This window comes from Hyperolius riggenbachi, chromosome 1 (genome assembly GCF_040937935.1).
Source record: "Hyperolius riggenbachi isolate aHypRig1 chromosome 1, aHypRig1.pri, whole genome shotgun sequence".
NCBI classification, from domain to species: domain Eukaryota; kingdom Metazoa; phylum Chordata; class Amphibia; order Anura; family Hyperoliidae; genus Hyperolius; species Hyperolius riggenbachi.
In genome coordinates this window covers 535,378,477-535,395,827 of record NC_090646.1, presented here as the reverse complement: position 1 = coordinate 535,395,827, position 17,351 = coordinate 535,378,477, and the positions used below count along the sequence as shown (strand labels likewise).

At 40.9% G+C, this 17,351-nt stretch overlaps 1 protein-coding gene across 1 annotated transcript in view; it reads right to left on the bottom strand.

Annotated features, from left to right (window-relative positions):
* Nucleotides 1-17,351, bottom strand: part of FBN2 (fibrillin 2) — a 341,314-nt gene that overhangs the window by 224,711 nt on the left and 99,252 nt on the right. The window contains exons 8-10 of the mRNA XM_068246690.1: nucleotides 5,881-6,006; nucleotides 2,589-2,741; nucleotides 289-495 (exon numbers count right to left, since the gene is read on the bottom strand). Coding sequence (XP_068102791.1) covers nucleotides 289-495; nucleotides 2,589-2,741; nucleotides 5,881-6,006 — 486 coding nt within the window. The remainder of the gene's footprint in view (nucleotides 1-288; nucleotides 496-2,588; nucleotides 2,742-5,880; nucleotides 6,007-17,351) is intronic.

The following is a 17,351-nucleotide window of genomic DNA, read 5'->3' as shown; positions in this document are numbered from 1 at the left end:
CATTAGAGCCATATTAAAATAATAATAATAATAATAACAACATTTTTTGCGCTGAGACAAGAACTGGGATGAGTTCTTCTCATTAGAGGAATCAGGGAGAAATCCACAGCTAAAAAAAGGAATTATTTTGGCAGAAAGTGAGCTTTAGTTATGTAAAAAGAACAGTTTCCTTCTTCTTTACAACTATATAATCAAAAGTATGGATAATAGCAAACAATCTAATAATTATTTTCTTTTTTTTTCCACAGTCCATAATAATGTAAGACGATTTCATGTATATAAACTCACCAACACCTCCTCCTATTCCAGTACCAGCTCCATCAATTCCTGTCCCACCAACATGGGGAGGAAAACCATTTCCACCAGGTATTATAGGGATGTACCCATTTCCTCCAGGCCCAAATCCATTTGGAACAAATACTCCGGGACCTGATGGTCCACCTGGTCTGGGGCCTCCAAATGGTACCCCATCAATGCAAACTCTCCGATATTCATCTAAAAAAAATTAACTGCAATGAATCATTTCTTACAAACCTAAAACATTTCATTTTTTTCAGTGAAAAAGCTGAAGAAACAGGACAGAACAGACACCCATCTTTGTACTTACACCTTCTTCATTTGTGTGTTTTACTTAAATACTTGTATGCAAATATTTTGTATTGCCTTAAGGAGGGTATTTACATTGATCACTTTATCGTTACAAAAATGGAATGTATACTGCATCAAGACAATGGTTGGATTTATTCAAATCATTTCTACAAGCCCTTGTAACCCAGGTAGACATCCATAAATTCTGGTTTACAGTGCACTTATAACTATCAATTTTAGAGTCAAGCGTAATTAAACTTAGAATTTCCTCTCTGTTCTAAAAGATTAGCCACAGCATGATAACCTTTAGGGGAGAAATTCTTCATTACAATTCATGCAAATCCTAAAACACCCATTGGTTTAACTTTCTTGGGAGTAGTGTTTACCAGCAGAGAGCTGTGACACAGCTCTGATTCACAGCTGCTGATAAGACTAACTGAAAACTCTGACTAACTGAACACTCTCTAAAGGAGCACAAGGAACACAGCTGTGAATTAATTCAACAGCTCTATGTAAAGTAAAGACTTTTCATTGTGTGTTGTGCAAGAGTTCAGGTCCACTTTAAACACAACTTGTAGGTGGCTCACAAACAGATAGCAGGCATTTAAAATTGATTGTCCCCTTCAAATACCCTTTACAGCTTGGCTTGTGCATGAACTTTAATGTTATTTTGAAATTATTGTACTGGCCTCTTATCACTTTCTCAGGGAGCCACCACTCTCAGCTATGACAGCTGATGGTCAATAAACTGTTCACCCTCATGTGAAGGAGGAGTGTCCAGTAGCTGTTTATATTCCCCGGTCAGAGAGAAGAATGTAGATAACCCCAGGGCTCTGTTATGTGATCCTGCTATACACACTCTGTAATCTGGAGACAGTGGTTCTGCTTTCTTAAACTCCGGAGACCAGAGCAAGCAGCAACCCACCACAATGCAAGTGAAATCCCACTAACAGTATTTGTTACATAAAATGTCCATGGTTGTGCCAATGGCCATTAACACACGGACTAGCAATGTCACCTTGCAGATTTCTTAATTATTCCCAGGCTTTTGCTACAACCTTTTATGGATGGCCAGGTAATGACAGCAGTTATGAACAAACATATTAGTATATAATAATAATAATAATAATAATAAAATATTTGCTTTGATTTACATTTTTATTTTAAAAAAGCATAGTACCCCCCCCCCCCCTCGCTCCTTCTTGAGGGGGATCAACAAACGCTTCTTGCACAGCACCATTGTCTCAATGTTGTGAGCAGTTATTAGATTGTCAGCTCAGTTCCCAGATCCTCTGAGAGAAAGTGAGTGACATGACTATGCAATTTGTATAGTGCTACAAAAGCAGTCGGCACTATAAGTGCATATAAATAATAATAATAATAATAATAATAATAATCATAGATAAGCAATTCTTCTAGGAAAAATTCTGAAAATCTTATTCAAGTAGAAGTCAAATTTAAGGTAGTTTAGGTTGATTATTTATAAGAAATGACTGTAGAACACCATAAGGCTCCGTTCCCACTTGTTTTCCGCATCCCGTGTGGCCAGCGGGAGCGAACAGTATAATGTCCACTCTGTTGGTCCGCAGTGATGGGGCTGGAGCCGGGGCAGATACACTCCTCCATAGGCTATATGTGGTAACGGATCCGCCTGGCCTGAGATTATCACGGACTGCACAGAAGTGCTGTCTGGTTACTGCAACATATCCTGCGGATCCGTGGCAGTGTGACAAGTGTGAACGGCTCCTGTGTATCACATAGGAGCAATTCACCCTCCGATTAGCAATGAGTGGAGAACAGGAAAAAAAAGTCAGTTCTCTGATCTAGTGGGAACACAGCCTAAATTCTACTCAGCTATCAAAAGCAGATTTTCCGATAGCGAAACTTGACGTTGTACAATTTGAATCAAAGCCAAATCATTGAAATCGGATGCGCATGATGACCAATTACGCATGTTATATACAACTATCTTGTTGTGACATTGTTTTATCCATCCTTACCTGATCCTCTGATTGGACACAGCTCAGGAATTGATCCCAATGCCCAGCAACGGCCAGTTTCACAGCAGCACTGCATTTTGGTAAATCTGCCTGTTAGCTCCTGTGCACAACGTCCATTCACCAGGCTGGAAAAACATGTTCCCGACCTCTGATCTATGCAAAGAATTTTAGAATATTTATTCAACTAAATATGCAGTTTATTTTTGTAACATTATTCCTTCAAAATGACTTAGTAGTTTTACGGCCCTTTTACACTTAATCAGTTGCTCTCAGTTATAAATGAAAGAAAACGGATTATCAAAGTAATACCGATGTTTTCCTATGGCACAGTTCTCACTATTCGCGTTTTAACTGAAATCTTTTTCGCAATGCACTGCTATAAAAAACGTGTAACAACGCATACTAACACACACTGACACATACCAACTCATAAGTGTAAAAGGGCCCTTAGGCTCCGTTTCCATAGCAGTGCATTGGGAAAAATATTTCAGTTAAAATGCGTTAAAGAGAAACTCCGACCAATAATTGAACTTTATCCCAATCAGTAGCTGATACCCCCTTTTGCATGAGAAATCTATTCCATTTCACAAACAGACCATCAGGGGGCGCTGTATGACTGATATTGTGGTGAAACCCCTCCCACAAAGAAATTCTGAGGACCATGGTACTCCTGGCAGTTTCCTGTCTGTGAACCTTGCTACATTGTGGGAAATAGCTGTTTCCAACTGCCAAAACAGCATGCAGCAGCTACATCACCTGCCAATAGTAAAAATGTCACCATGTAAGAAATGTCAGAATGTAAATCAGGGATTTAAAAGATTTTACAATGGGCAAACACTGACTAAAACATTTATACATAATTGTTGTAAAAATGAAGCACTTTTTTTATTACATTATTTTCACTGGAGTTCCTCTTTAAGTGTTAAAGGTGCCATAGGAAAACATGGGCATTACTTTGAAAATTAGTTGTCCTTTCAGTTATAACTGAGAGCAACTGATTAAGTGAAAAACAGGGCCTTACTGTTTATAAAGAGTAAAAGATAATGTTAACAATAGGGATCATTCTAGGAGATTTTCTGCTGCGAGAGAACTCATGGAGAAGCATGTGATCATGTCTCACTCCTGTTTTATCCTACACTGGAACATCATCATGACCAGACAATAAGAAGAGTAAAAACTGATCACTCCATGTGATCCAAAAACATTTTACTACATTTAGGCTACTTTTACACCTTAAACATTGAATTGTAATAGGAATCCCAGTGCAACTGGTGATAAGTCACATCGTGCCTTAGGAGTGTGATGTGACACATACAGTGATGCATACAGAACATTGAAAGTATGTTTCACTGTCACTGGAAACACGCATGTTGTCCAGTAAATGCACAGCAAAATGTGCATTATTTCCAGGGCTGTAGAGTCAGAGTCGAGGGGCTGATCCAGGAGCCAGCCCGGATCTATGGCGGCCACGGACAGGTAATGTATAGTGCACTGGGCACCGGTGGGGTGGGCACATTGAGCATTAGGGGGGACAGCATTGGGCTGGCGAGATGGCAGATGATGCGTAACAAAGCCCATTCCGGATCAATTTCAACATGAAATTGATCAGGAATTGGCCTGAGGTGTATGGGCAGGCAATAGATCTCTCCGATCAGATTTGAGATCTGTCTCTTGGTCGATCTGCCCATACATCCTCTGTTGTATGGGCACCTTTACTTTGCTTTACATACAGTTTGTGTGTCAGTATCATATCTTGGCTTAAGAGAACTTCATCTGTCAGCACAGAGACACTAGAAACAATGGTGGATATTAATCTTCAGCATATGATTCGTTGCATACAACAAAAATGTTCTGGTTTTCTTCTAAATCATGACCATTAGAACACAACAAGCCTTCAACAGAGGATTGTTTCACAGCACCCCTGGCCAAACAAATGCAACCACAGCTGAAAATTAATGTTCCTAGTTCAGGGTCTGTGATCTGTTTAACTTAATTGGTAATATAAAAAATCAGGGTTTATTCAGATATTCCTTTAAGTTGTTTATATACACATATATGTAGTACACTTGTACACTGGGTAAGACAAAGAGAAGATAGTTTTCTCCTCCATAGAGAGAACCTCAGTTGACCTAAATAATGATGAAGTCCAGAAAGGCAGTACAAGGTTTATCTGAGGACACAATATGATAAGTAGACATAAACTGTTTATAAGTTACCATACATATAGCATACATCTCGCTCAGGAGTTTGGGGCTATGGTCACATGAAGCAGAGACAGTTGCTTGACTATGCAAAGAAACACTTGGATATGTCAGTATGTTTAATCCTGTAGCTCTTCTTACTCATAATAAATGCCTGAACTATAAGAAATTATTTTACTTTTTATTGAAAGCTGAACTAAAGTCATTAAAAAATTCAAAACACAGGCCCCGTTCACATTACCAACGCAGATGGCCGTGCGATCAGAACCGCAACGCGTACGAACGCATGCCATCTGTCTTTGCATGCGTTGTGTGGCTGATTCCCATTCACTGTAGTGAATGAGACAGCCAAGCGCTTGCAAAATGCGTGCAGAATGCATTCGGACCGTACTGGTCCGCAATGCATGCAGTGTGAACACACACACACAATCAATGTTTGTCCCCAATGCTAAAAGCTGGTTTGGGCTGATATCAATGAGGGTGGCGAGTGGTGTTCTCACTGGTCCATTCTGAATACCTGGACAAGAGGTCATCTAGGGGCTCAGATATGGGATCTTCGGGATGAATATGGCATTCATCTGAACACAAATAAGAACATATTTATTACCAGGTCAGAAATATTTTACAAACCCATGTAACCATGAAACACAGTATGAACTCTTTCTACAACTTTCAGAGGGGTAGGTGGGCCCTTTAGCAAGGAGAGAGCTTATACCATGGATAGTGCTGCATTCAACAAATCCAATCCAATCTGGCCAAATTAATTTATCTTCAAGATCAGAAAGTTGGGAGTCCAGCAGACATCTTGCTTCTTTAGTAATTTTCTGTCCCCAACGTCTTCAGCAAAGATAATTGTGGTGTTAGAATAATGTGCTGCTCACCTCTAGCCATCATTATATCTGACTAAAGTGACTGCAATCCTACCACTTCAGTGTACACAGATTTAAACTATCTACAGTCTGGCCAGCAAAATATCTTCTATCTCAGCAAAGATATGCACACTTGGCCCGAGAATATAAGAGCATCCAATTCTCTAGTATACTAATAGCATATGGTTAATACATGTACATTCAATATAACAGTCAACTTACCAATGCAATGTAAGCCATCGACTGATGTGAGATATCCACGTGGACAAATGCAATAATAGCTACCAATTGTGTTAGAACATTCTCCTCCATTACAAATACCAGGGATAGTGCTGCATTCATCAATGTCTGTTGAAGAAAACATGATAACATTGAATTCACTGTGTATTTGAAATATTAAAAAAAAAATACATAAATGGTGCATTAAAACATTTAGAAATATCAATAATACACGAGTTATTTTTGCACATTCAAAGTAAAAGTGTAAGAAATGGCATTTTTTTAATCACAAACGAAATGTGTTAATACATACAGCCAGAGCTTTAGAGAGATCATTTGGGCACAATTTATAACCATGAAACAGACAATTCAAGACTGCATATCAAGTTACTGATACAGATGAATAAGGAAAAAAAAGAATGCATAGATTCAATATTAACTTAAAACAGGAAAAACAAAACAATACAGAGAAACACATACAAACTGCTACCAATAGGGATGAGTTCAAATCTTACCAGTAAAATGCCTTGTAAGCCAGCAAGCAACAAAATACTCAGAATTTTGGCAGTACTTTTTCACCCACTTGTAGTGAATTAGATCAGATCAGACCTTATCGTTGTATTAGAGGAAGCATAATGTACAGTAGATCTACTTTCCTGATCAGCAAAATACTACAAATAGTTAGCAATAGGTGAGAGTGGAGATCAGAGAAAAGGAAACATGTGACCGATAGCTGGAACATCAGAGGAAAACACCCCACTCCAGATACAGGAGAGAGTTTAAATGTCGTTAATTAATTCGCTCCATTTTTTATGAGTACCGTTTTAAGGAATATAATTTTTTTAAGGCAAGTCATCATTTACCATACATATTGAATGACCCTCATTGAGGACTTTAGGGACAAACCATCTGGACCAATGTCTGTCTGAATTAGAAACAGCGGTGCTGTCCCTGCCATAAGGAACATTAGAGCCTAGGACCATTAGAGTGGTGGTCTGGGAACATTAGAGTGGTGGACTAGGTGACCTTGGGTACCTATGCAATCATGAATATTGATTATGTTTTAGGACAGTCAGAATTAGATTTTAGAAGGTTGTGCCACATTAGGGCATGCTAATCTTTTAAAAATGTTATTATTTTTGAAGGAATAAGTTAACGTTGTAAGTAGTAAGGTTGGTGTAAGGTTGGTGTAGACTGTTCACTTAAATAACCCTCTCTTGTATACAGGAAAATACTAAATTGGGTGTTTCAAGGCTCATTTTCCAGTCTTAGTTTAATCCAAAAAAAAGCATTTAAATAGCAAAACTATTTAGGTCTTTCAATATGACCTCTTTACAATTTTGTTGACTATGTCTGCAACTGGGAGCACTGGGAGCACTGAAGAAATGAAAGATTAGCTGATCTGTACAATGTTGCCAGGATAGTATTTTATCTAGTTACTTGTCAAGTTCTATACAATATTTTTACACCTTATCAATAAAATACTTTTAAGTCAGCAGCAAAAAAGAATAATTTTGACAGTACTTTTTCACCTACTTTTTGGTACGTTTTCAATTTTTATAGTCCAGAAGAAGAAAAAAAATTCTCTTAGGAGAAAACGTAGGGGGAAAATCCACGATGAGCTAATGCTCCGCCTCATGTAACTCCATCAGGGAACAAAGGACAGATGCAGTTTTGTGAAGCAATGCATAGGCTCTAAGCAAATTTGGCCAAGTTTACTTTGCCTCACAAAATTGAAATTTGCTCAAACTTGCTCTACGGAAAATATGGATAATTGCCAATGGAAAAGGCAAAGGTTGTCTGGTTGACAGTGATGTACAAGAATTGCTGGGGAAGTTTTAATGAATCCTTCTTGACCCGTAGTTTTCCCCCAAAAGGTAATCTTACTACACGTACAGTGTCACTGAAGATGATGGTGCTATATAAATCAATGATAATAATAAAAATAATATGCTCATGATTATTTGAATTTATTACTTTGATTAGCATATACAGTATATGATTATTTGAAAAACAACGCAGATCTAGAGCCACAATAGTCCAGTATGCCAAACCAATTGGTCATATGAGTAAATATATGAGAATATACTCACAAAGGTGGGTTATCTCTGGTAACCACTCAGTAGGCAGGTGGGGAGATTAGACCCGATACCCACTCAGGTTAAAAAATATGCTCTCCATAGAAGTAGAAGAAAAGGGGGGTAACACCCCTCCACCAAGGGTGGACACTCAGAATAAACAATTATTCAAAACGGAGGCGACAGATAAGGATAAAATAGTTAAAAACGTTTTAAAAGGGGGAGGTAGTGGTGGACTTACCTCCCACAAGGAGACACTCAATCAGTTATTCACTGGAAATATCTTAATTTAAATAGAATAATGATATGGAGTCTATTTGAATAAAGATATTTTCCAGTGAATACCTGATCGTGTGTCTACTTGTGGGAGGTAGGTCCACCACTACCTCCCCTTTTTAAATGTTTTTTAACTATTTTATCTTTATCTGGTGCCTCCGTTTTGAACAATTGTTTATATATATGATTACATTTACATGAAGAAAGCTAAAAAATGGAGAAAAAGCTGCACACATTCAAAAAAAACAACTCTCCTAGAGGTACTAATTACGCTTCTAAGAAGGAGTATTTTGCAATAAGACATGTTATATGTTTTTTTCCCATTGGTAGGTTTAAATAAAAAATACTGTGGGCGCAGAGGATCTAGCAACTGGAAAACTGCAGAATTTGCTTGTTATAATGGAGGGTGATTCAGTATTCCAAATAAAAACTTCTTTGAAATTGAATCTGGGTTGTGAGACATAAAACCAAACACATTCAGTGCAGCTAATAGTTGTAAATTCCAACGCTTTGCACTGTCCAGGAACTGCTAAACCCTTTCATGAACTTACCACACTAAGGCCAGAAATATAATGTGTTGAAAAGAAGGATTTTTCGGCTTCCCTAAACTGCAGAGTAGCTAAAAAATATTACAAACAGACTAAAGTAGCACTAATTTTGTCACAACCATTTACTACCTATCTATCTATCATCCATCATATATTATGCCCATGAAAGGTGTTACATTTTATAGATTAAAGGACCACTATCGCAAAAAAGGTCAGACCCGAACAGGCTCAAATCGTTTCCACTAGAGCGGAAAGCCGATACTGCGCCTGCACGCACATTGACAAGGAGCTCTTCAGGATGTCCCAGCGCTGGATCCCTTCCACTGAGAAGGAAGGGGGAAGCTTCTTTAGGATCCAGAGCTTTAACATAGGTAGCCTCCCACCACCACCAGAGAACTGGGCAGTGACTCACCACAAAGTTTGTCTCCCCTCACTCGTTCCTCGCTGTGTTGGCCTGTGGAATAGTTCAGACCTCAGTTCAGCGGTAACCTGGCCACGGTGAAGAGACAACCAGGCAAACAGCACAATGACAGCGCGTATTCATCAAATACAGGAAGTGGCCAGTGATGTCTGGATTCCTCTCTGCTGATTTGAGGTCTGAAGTATGCCACAGGGCAGCAGGGAGAAGAGTGAGTGAGGGGGGAGTAGAACTTTGTGGAGGTAGGACAGGACCAGGACAAGTCTCAGCAGGGCAATTAAGTGGCAGGCAAACCTGGTGCATACCACCTGGCCAACAGCAATTTATCACTGGTGGTATGCGTACCACAGGTTTAAAAAAAAATCCCTGTTATAGAGCCTTCCTGCTCCTCTCCCGGTGCCCTTGTTGCAGTGCTGGCTTCCCCGTTTGTATCCCCCACCGCAGGGGACTACGGAAGTCTTTGGGAGCCGAGTCCTTCCAAAGACAGGCGGCTCCATACTGCGCACACACGAGTGCATGAGAGTGCGTACTATGGAGCGACCCGTCTTTGGGAGCACTCAGGTTCCTGAAAACTTCTGAAGCTTCCTTCGCAGCAGAGAGAGAGCAGTATTTGACCAAAACGGTCAAATACTGCTACTGGGGAGCCAGCGCTGGAATGGGTACTGAGAGAGGAGTGGGAAGGCTCTATAGGACCCAGAGTCTTCCCTCTCCTTAGGTAAGTATCTAGTTCATTTATTTTTTATGATTCCCATTTACTTTAAATTACCGTGCATGAAAATGTATCTTATTAACTTCAAAACTGCATGCAACTTTTCATACAAAACACAATATTTCACATGTGAAAAAAGAAGCCCTGCCCCATGATTTAAAATGTACAACAAGTGCAAAATACAGAAAAAAAACCTGAAAATTGCAGAAAAAACTATAATGCCGTTAAAATATAGTATTTTAGCAATGGATGCATTTTGCAAAAACACATGCAAGTATGAATGGCTCTTATGTAAAAAAACAGCATGATGAGATAAATATGTTTATTACACTCAATGAATTCACTCTTGTATGGTAATGAGAAAACACATGGCCTCAATTCACTAAGATCATGCTGGATATAATAAGGCAAGAGAAAACTTACCACCACACATCAATCTTGCCTTATTAAATAGACTCTGTAAAAAAAATGTTCAGTCTTATTTCTTCTATCCTATAAGTTCCTATACCTGTTCTAATGTGGTCTGTGTTACTGCAGCCTTTTCTAGTTGCACAGTGGCTGTGTTATCTCTGTTATATGATCTAATCTTCTCTATTCTGTCGGCTCTGTCGGCTGAGGCTGAAATGTGTGGAATGTGCTGCACTGCTTGTCATTGGCAGAAGCTATACACGCCCTCTCCAAGCTCTGTATGAGTCAGAGACTGAGCTACTCTCAAGCCTATCACACTCTAGTTAGAAGCCTTGTCTTTTGTTTGTAAACACTGCCTAAAAATGTAAATTACAAGCCAGGATTGCAGCAGGGAGTGGCAGAAATAGAACAGAGGGGCCCAGGAGAACATAATGAATAGAATGGTATGCTTTTTATTGTAAGAATTTTAGAGTACAGATTCTCTTTAAGGTGTAGAGATACGTTTTCACAGTGAAAGAGTTATCTTATCTCTTCAGTCCTAAAGTTGCCTCCTCTGTAATTAACCTTCTGCCGCCCGCGTCACACCAGTAGGCGTGGCCGCGGCGGCAGCCCCAGGACCGCCTAACGCCAATTGGCGTAAAGTCCTGGGGCTCTGTTTTGCATGAGATCGTGCGCATGGTGCGTGCGCATCTCATGCACGGAGGGCGGAGCTCCGCCCCGCCTTCAGTCTCCGAGAGGCTATTGCCGCTCGGGAGACTGTTAGACGGCGATCACGCCGTCTATTTACTAGGTGCAGCGCTGCGATGAGCAGCAGCGCTGCACTGGGGACAGCCGTGTGACACGGCTGTCCCCATGGGGGACAAGAGAGCGATCGGCTCTCATAGGCAGAAGCCTATGACAGCCGATCGCCGTAATTGGTCGGCTGTGGGGTGGGAGGGAGGGAGGGAGGGAAGGGGTTTAAAGCAACAGTTTTTTTTTTTTAAAAAGGCAGCAACACAAATATTGATTAAAAAAAAAATAAACATAGGGGGAGCGATCAGACCCCACCAACAGAGAGCTCTGTTGGTGGGGAGAAAAGGGGGGGGGGATCACTTGTGTGCTGAGTTGTGCGGCCCTGCAGCTTGGCCTTAAAGCTGCAGTGGCCAATTTAGCTAAAAATTGCCTGGTCACTAGGGGGGTTTAGCCCTGCAGTCCTCAAGTGGTTAAGTTACCTCCTCTAGTTAATTTCACATGCAGTTAATTAACAGCCTGTCTTTAACTTTAGAATTCTGGAGTTATTTTAAAGGAATCGTCAGGCAAACAAAAAAAAAGGAGTTTCAGTTACTTGGGGCTTCTACCAGCCCCATGTAACCATCCTGTGCCCTCGTAGTCACTCACTGCTGCTCCAGTCCCCCACCACCAGCTAGTTTCGTTTTTGCCGACCTTCGGGTCGGCGGGCCGCATTGCGTACATTTTTACGCATTCCTGCTGGTGCAGGAACATTAACGCATACATTTTTACGCGTTAGTGGTGCAATGCGTACATTTTTACGCGTTTCATCACTAACGCGTAAAAATGCATGCGTTAATGTTTCTGTACCAGCGGGAATGCGTAAAAATGTACGCTATGCGGCCGGCCGACCCCGAGGTCGGCAAACACGAAACTAGCTGGTGGCAGGGGACTGGAGCAGCAGTGAGAGACTACGAGGGCACAGGATGGCTGCATTGGGCTAGTAGAAGCCCCAGGTAGGTGAAACTGACTTTTTTTTTTGCCTGACGATTCCTTTAAGGATTGAAGAGCTAACTTTAGAGATCTCACTTTAACTTAAAGACAGAAGAGTTAACTTTAGGTTTGCCTGAGGTTAAATGTTTCCTGAATACTAAATGTCTTATCACCACGGTGATAACTCTAGAAATGATATTAAAGACAGGAGATAAGCTTAATGAATTGAGGCCAATGTCACACAAATGCCTTGATGTCTATGGGCACGAGAAAGCATATTTTTTCACAAACACATTGAAATCTATGAGTATGAGAAAATTGTTTTTTCGCAGAAAGTCATTGTGAATTTACACATCATAATTACGATTCCATGGGAAATTAATTAAGTTGTTTAGGCAATACCTAAAATGATTACTAACTGTACACAATTTCCTTTAAAGCTTTCAAAACTTTACGTTTCTTCTTCATGCATGATACATAACAGGATCAGAACTGCATAAAGCTATTTCGCACATGCAAAAATGTCTAGGTCTTTGGATTATTTCCATAAAATCCTACGGGGCCACATAAAACTGGCTATATTATATAACATATATGCGTGTTTATCTCATCCTGCTACACTTCTGGGTCATTTATAAGACTGGATGAACTGTAAAGACTTTATGAACTACAGATAACACTGTTGTGGATTTCAAGTCAAATTTGTATCTAGAGCAGCCTGCAGTATAAAGATATTGCCTGTTCAGACAATACAACCAATCAACACACAGTATTTCTGACATCCAACATTTCTAATAACAGCACATCAGCTATGTTTGCAATCTAATGGCATATCATGCCAAAAAGTATCTGGAGCAGCTCAGTGTTTTTAAAATTAATCGTTTTGTGCATTAAAGCCCAAGGAAATACTCCTTTTGGCAGCTACAGTTAGTGAGTCATGTCTAAATACAGTGCGTTGCAAACAAAATACAACTGTCACTGTAGTTTTCATTGCTGGAAAAAGATAGATGCACCGCTAACATGAGTGTGTTTAAAGAAAGGGTATTTTAAGGCATGCATGATTAAAGGGTGCCGTGAAAAAAGGGCCCGACTTGATAACGAAATGGCGCTGGTTATTAACGAAATCTGATGAAGATAAACATAGTTGTTAAGCTTTGTTAACGATAAATACCGCTGTAAAAACAGACAAGAAATAATAACAAAAAGATATTATTGTTAAATATCGTTACGTAATTCAACAATACAGCTTAACCCAACCCTACCCTCACACAGAACCCTCCCCTGGTGGTGCCTAAAACTAACCACTCCCCTAGTGGTGCCTAACCCTAACCACTCAGCCGCTGGTGCCTAACCACCCCCCTAGTGGTGCCTAATCCTAACCACCCCCCGGTGGTGCCTAACCCTAACCCCCCTGTGGTGCCAAACCCTAACCACCCCCCGGTGGTGCCTAACCCTAACCCCCCCTGTGGTGCCAAACCCTAACCACCCCCCGGTGGTGCCTAACCCTAACCCCCCCAGTGGTGCCAAACCCTAACCACCCCCCCGGTGGTGCCTAACCCTAACCACCCCCCGGTGGTGCCTAACCCTAACCCCCCAGTGGTGCCAAACCCTAACCACCCACCCTGGTGGTGCCTAACCCTAACCATCCCCCTGGTGGTGCCAAACCCTAACCACTCCCCTAGTGGCGCCTAACCCTAACCCCCAGTGGTGGCAAACCCTAACCACCCCCCAGTGGTGCCTAACCCTAATTCTCCCTGTGGTGCCAAACCCTAACCACCCCCGGTGGTGCCTAACCCTAACCCCCCCCTGTGATGCCAAACCCTAACCACCCCCCGGTGGTGCCTAACCCTAACCCCCCCCTGTGGTGCCAAACCCTAACCACCCCCCGGTGGTGCCTAACCCTAACCCCCCTCCAGTGGTGCCAAACCCTAACCACCCACCCTGGTGGTGCCTAACCCTAACCCCCCTCCAGTGGTGCCAAACCCTAACCACCCACCCTGGTGGTGCCTAACCCTAACCACTCCCTCTGCAGAAACACCCTTTTACACATAGTAAAGATAATATCTTTAATAACATAAAATCTGTACATATAAATGAAATAATATGACAAAAAGTATAACGTTGCAAGCTTATAAAACGATAATATACTTCAAAAACTATAATGTTGTAATGTTGTTTACAATATCAATCACGGCACCCTTTTTTCTGATTTTTTCACCATATTACTGATAATTGCATTAAAGTCTATGGTGGCTCCCTTTTTGTCCACCCTCAGCCGGCGCCCTTTTTTCCTGCTACCATTTTAAGTCATGGTACTTTATGCAACATACAAGGTACACTATTCTTGTCTCAATTGCCATATTTGGTATGTGATTAATATGAAGAATTACTTGAACAAATAGGTCTATTGTGGGCATCATGCTTTATATATAGATCAATATTTGACAAAGTGACCATTAAAGTGATCCTGAGGTGAGAGTGATATGGAGGCTGCCATATTTATTTCCTTTTAAACAATGCCAGTTGCCAAAATAAAAGCTAATCACAAACTGGATGCCAGCGTATATACTGTATCTATGCTTACACTGCTGGTCTATTTGGCTGCAGTAGTGTCTGAATTACATCAGAAACAAGCATGCAGATTGACATTATTGCCAATCTGACAATAATGTCAGTAACACCTGATCTGCATATGCTTGTTCGGGGTCTATGGCTTAAAGTATTAGAGGCAGAGAATAGCTAGGAAACTGGTATTGCTTAAAAGGAAAATAATTATGGCAGCCTCCATATCGCTCTCACCTCGGGTTCACTGTAAGTAAGCATGTGTAGCATTCAGCAGCCCCTGCAACCCCTTCAATCTGTGAGTCACTGGATTAACCACAACTGTCCAGATGTGTCCACTGTCCAGGCAAGCCAACAAGAAAAGTAAATTGAAATCATAAATGTTGTGCTCTGGCACAATACACTCCTGCTCTAGGCACAAGACCATGAGGTCATTATAGTACATGTTGGCCAACACAGCAGTGGAATTCTTTACACATGAACAACTTGCATTGCTGTCAGTAACACAATTAAGATTTTTATAGTTTGATTTGTTTCTTCATCATGAATGTTAAGAAATGTATAATATGCTTTTTAGTTGTATAATATGCTGTTTAGTGTACACAACAGCTTTCACCTTTATTGATTAGAATGCCATATATATATATACAATGTATTTCCTATAGCGCATTATAAAGCAACACATCAGATATAAAGACCTCATTCTACTACAGAAAGACTGTTGACGTGGGCTTCCTAGGAACCTCTTAAAATTTTTCTTCAGCAATTTTATCTGCAATGTCAAACAATGCCTAGGTAATCCCTATTAAAATGTCTGGTGCAGTAGAAGGAATTGTGGAGTGGGCTATAAGATTATACTAGTGTTCTTCTAATAATAAATTGTACTACTATCTTAAAGTGAGGAATGAAGGGCAAGAGCGGGGAAGCTGCTTTCTTATTGGTGATGTCTGAGTAGCCATTGACATAAATAATAATAAAATGATCTTGTGCACCATCATGTCGGCAAAGTAGTGGCAAGATTGTATATAGCACAGCTTTGCCACCTCAGCTGAGCAGGCTGCTCTCAGAGAGTGCCAATGCTCAGCTTGATTTTCCAGTTCAGAACAGAAGCCCAAATCTGCATTGCCTTTTCCTGTCTTATGCCACAACTCTGTCCATATCATCCTGGCCACATTCCTCCCATCACCTGGCCTATGCACCAATATAATGCTGCTGGTTGGGGGAGATGGGATGGAGTCAGACATTATGGTTAGATTGTCTTCTATGAGGGATTAGCCAGGACCAGGACTCAGAAGGGTACCATTCATGACAGGAATGCACCACCAACCCATTACAGTGTCACTATAACAACATAAAAGGAAAAACTAGCATAATGCAATTTATATAGGGACTATGTCCCAGCCTACACTATACTGCTTATCAGTTGTTACGGCGTGGCAGATGCAAACATCTTTTTATATACTATTTTTAATTGGTTGACTTCATACATCAAGACAATTAGGGCCCGTTTCCACTAGGAGCAGTGCGATGCGGCTACACAGCCGCATCACACCGCAGGTGTGCTGAAACACATGCATGGAAATGGAAGAGTTTCCACTGCATACATGTTGTGCGGAGCGATCCGAGAATCTGCAGCATGCTACAGATTCTCGCACGGCCGCATCCGCCTGCAGCCGCGTCCCATCTCCTCCATTCACTTCTGCATCGAGAGATGATGCGAGAAGTGATGCGGGCGGAGGCGGAAGTGATGCGATGCGGCTAGGTAGCCACATGCACATCGCTTAGTAGTGGAAACCGCCCCCTTATTGTCTTTATAGTCTGTGTGTGTGTGTGTGTGTATGTGTGCATGTGGCAAAAGCACAGCATTAAAACTCAATAGGAGGATAAAGTATTATTATTATTGATTTACCAAGCGCCAGTATATTCCATGGTGCTGTATTAAATTAAAACAACATTTATGTAACCCGGACTTACAATACTAACTATAACTGAGGTCAAGCTGACAATTGCCTAAAACAGGAAGAGGATGACCTATGTAATTTAAAAAAACAAATTCAAAAAGCATCTGAGTGATAGTGGGAGTACAAATTCAAGAAATTCAGGAAATACTTGGCTTTCCTTAAGACTGCAGGTGTATGAAACTCTATTTAATATTACAGCGCAACATTAGCTTAAATGAAACAGGCACCCTGGAACAAAACTTTGGAAAGACTGAATTTGACTCTCTGTACCCAGAAATAGAACATGTCTGTTATAAATGAACTTTACTAGAATCTCCCTGAGCCTAAACACTTAACAGATTTCAGATGCGTTCATGTGGAATTTCTGGCATTGGTGCAGTGATATGTTTACTGTGTATACCAGCACTGTTTGCAGAGTGCTGGCCTGGACCACACTTGCTGAATGCATACACCAGCCCTAACCGAGCAAGTGCCAGAGCCACACTGCAGGTCATTTAAGGGGATACAGCTATTACATATTGTACATGCTGTTCCTTCAGGAGGTAGCGCTGGAACAATGTCACAATATCTGAGACTGTGAAAATATGCATGATGAGTTTTAAAGAGAAACCATACCCAAGAATTGAACTTCATCCCAATCAGTAGCTGATAGCCCCTTTTACGTCAGAAATATATTTATTTTTACAAAGGGATCATCATGGGGCTCTGTATGGCTGATATTGTGGTGAACCCCTCCCACAGTTAACTGTGAGGACCATGGTCCTAGCAGTTTCCTGTCTGTGAACCTCTTTGCATTGTGGGAAATAACTGTTA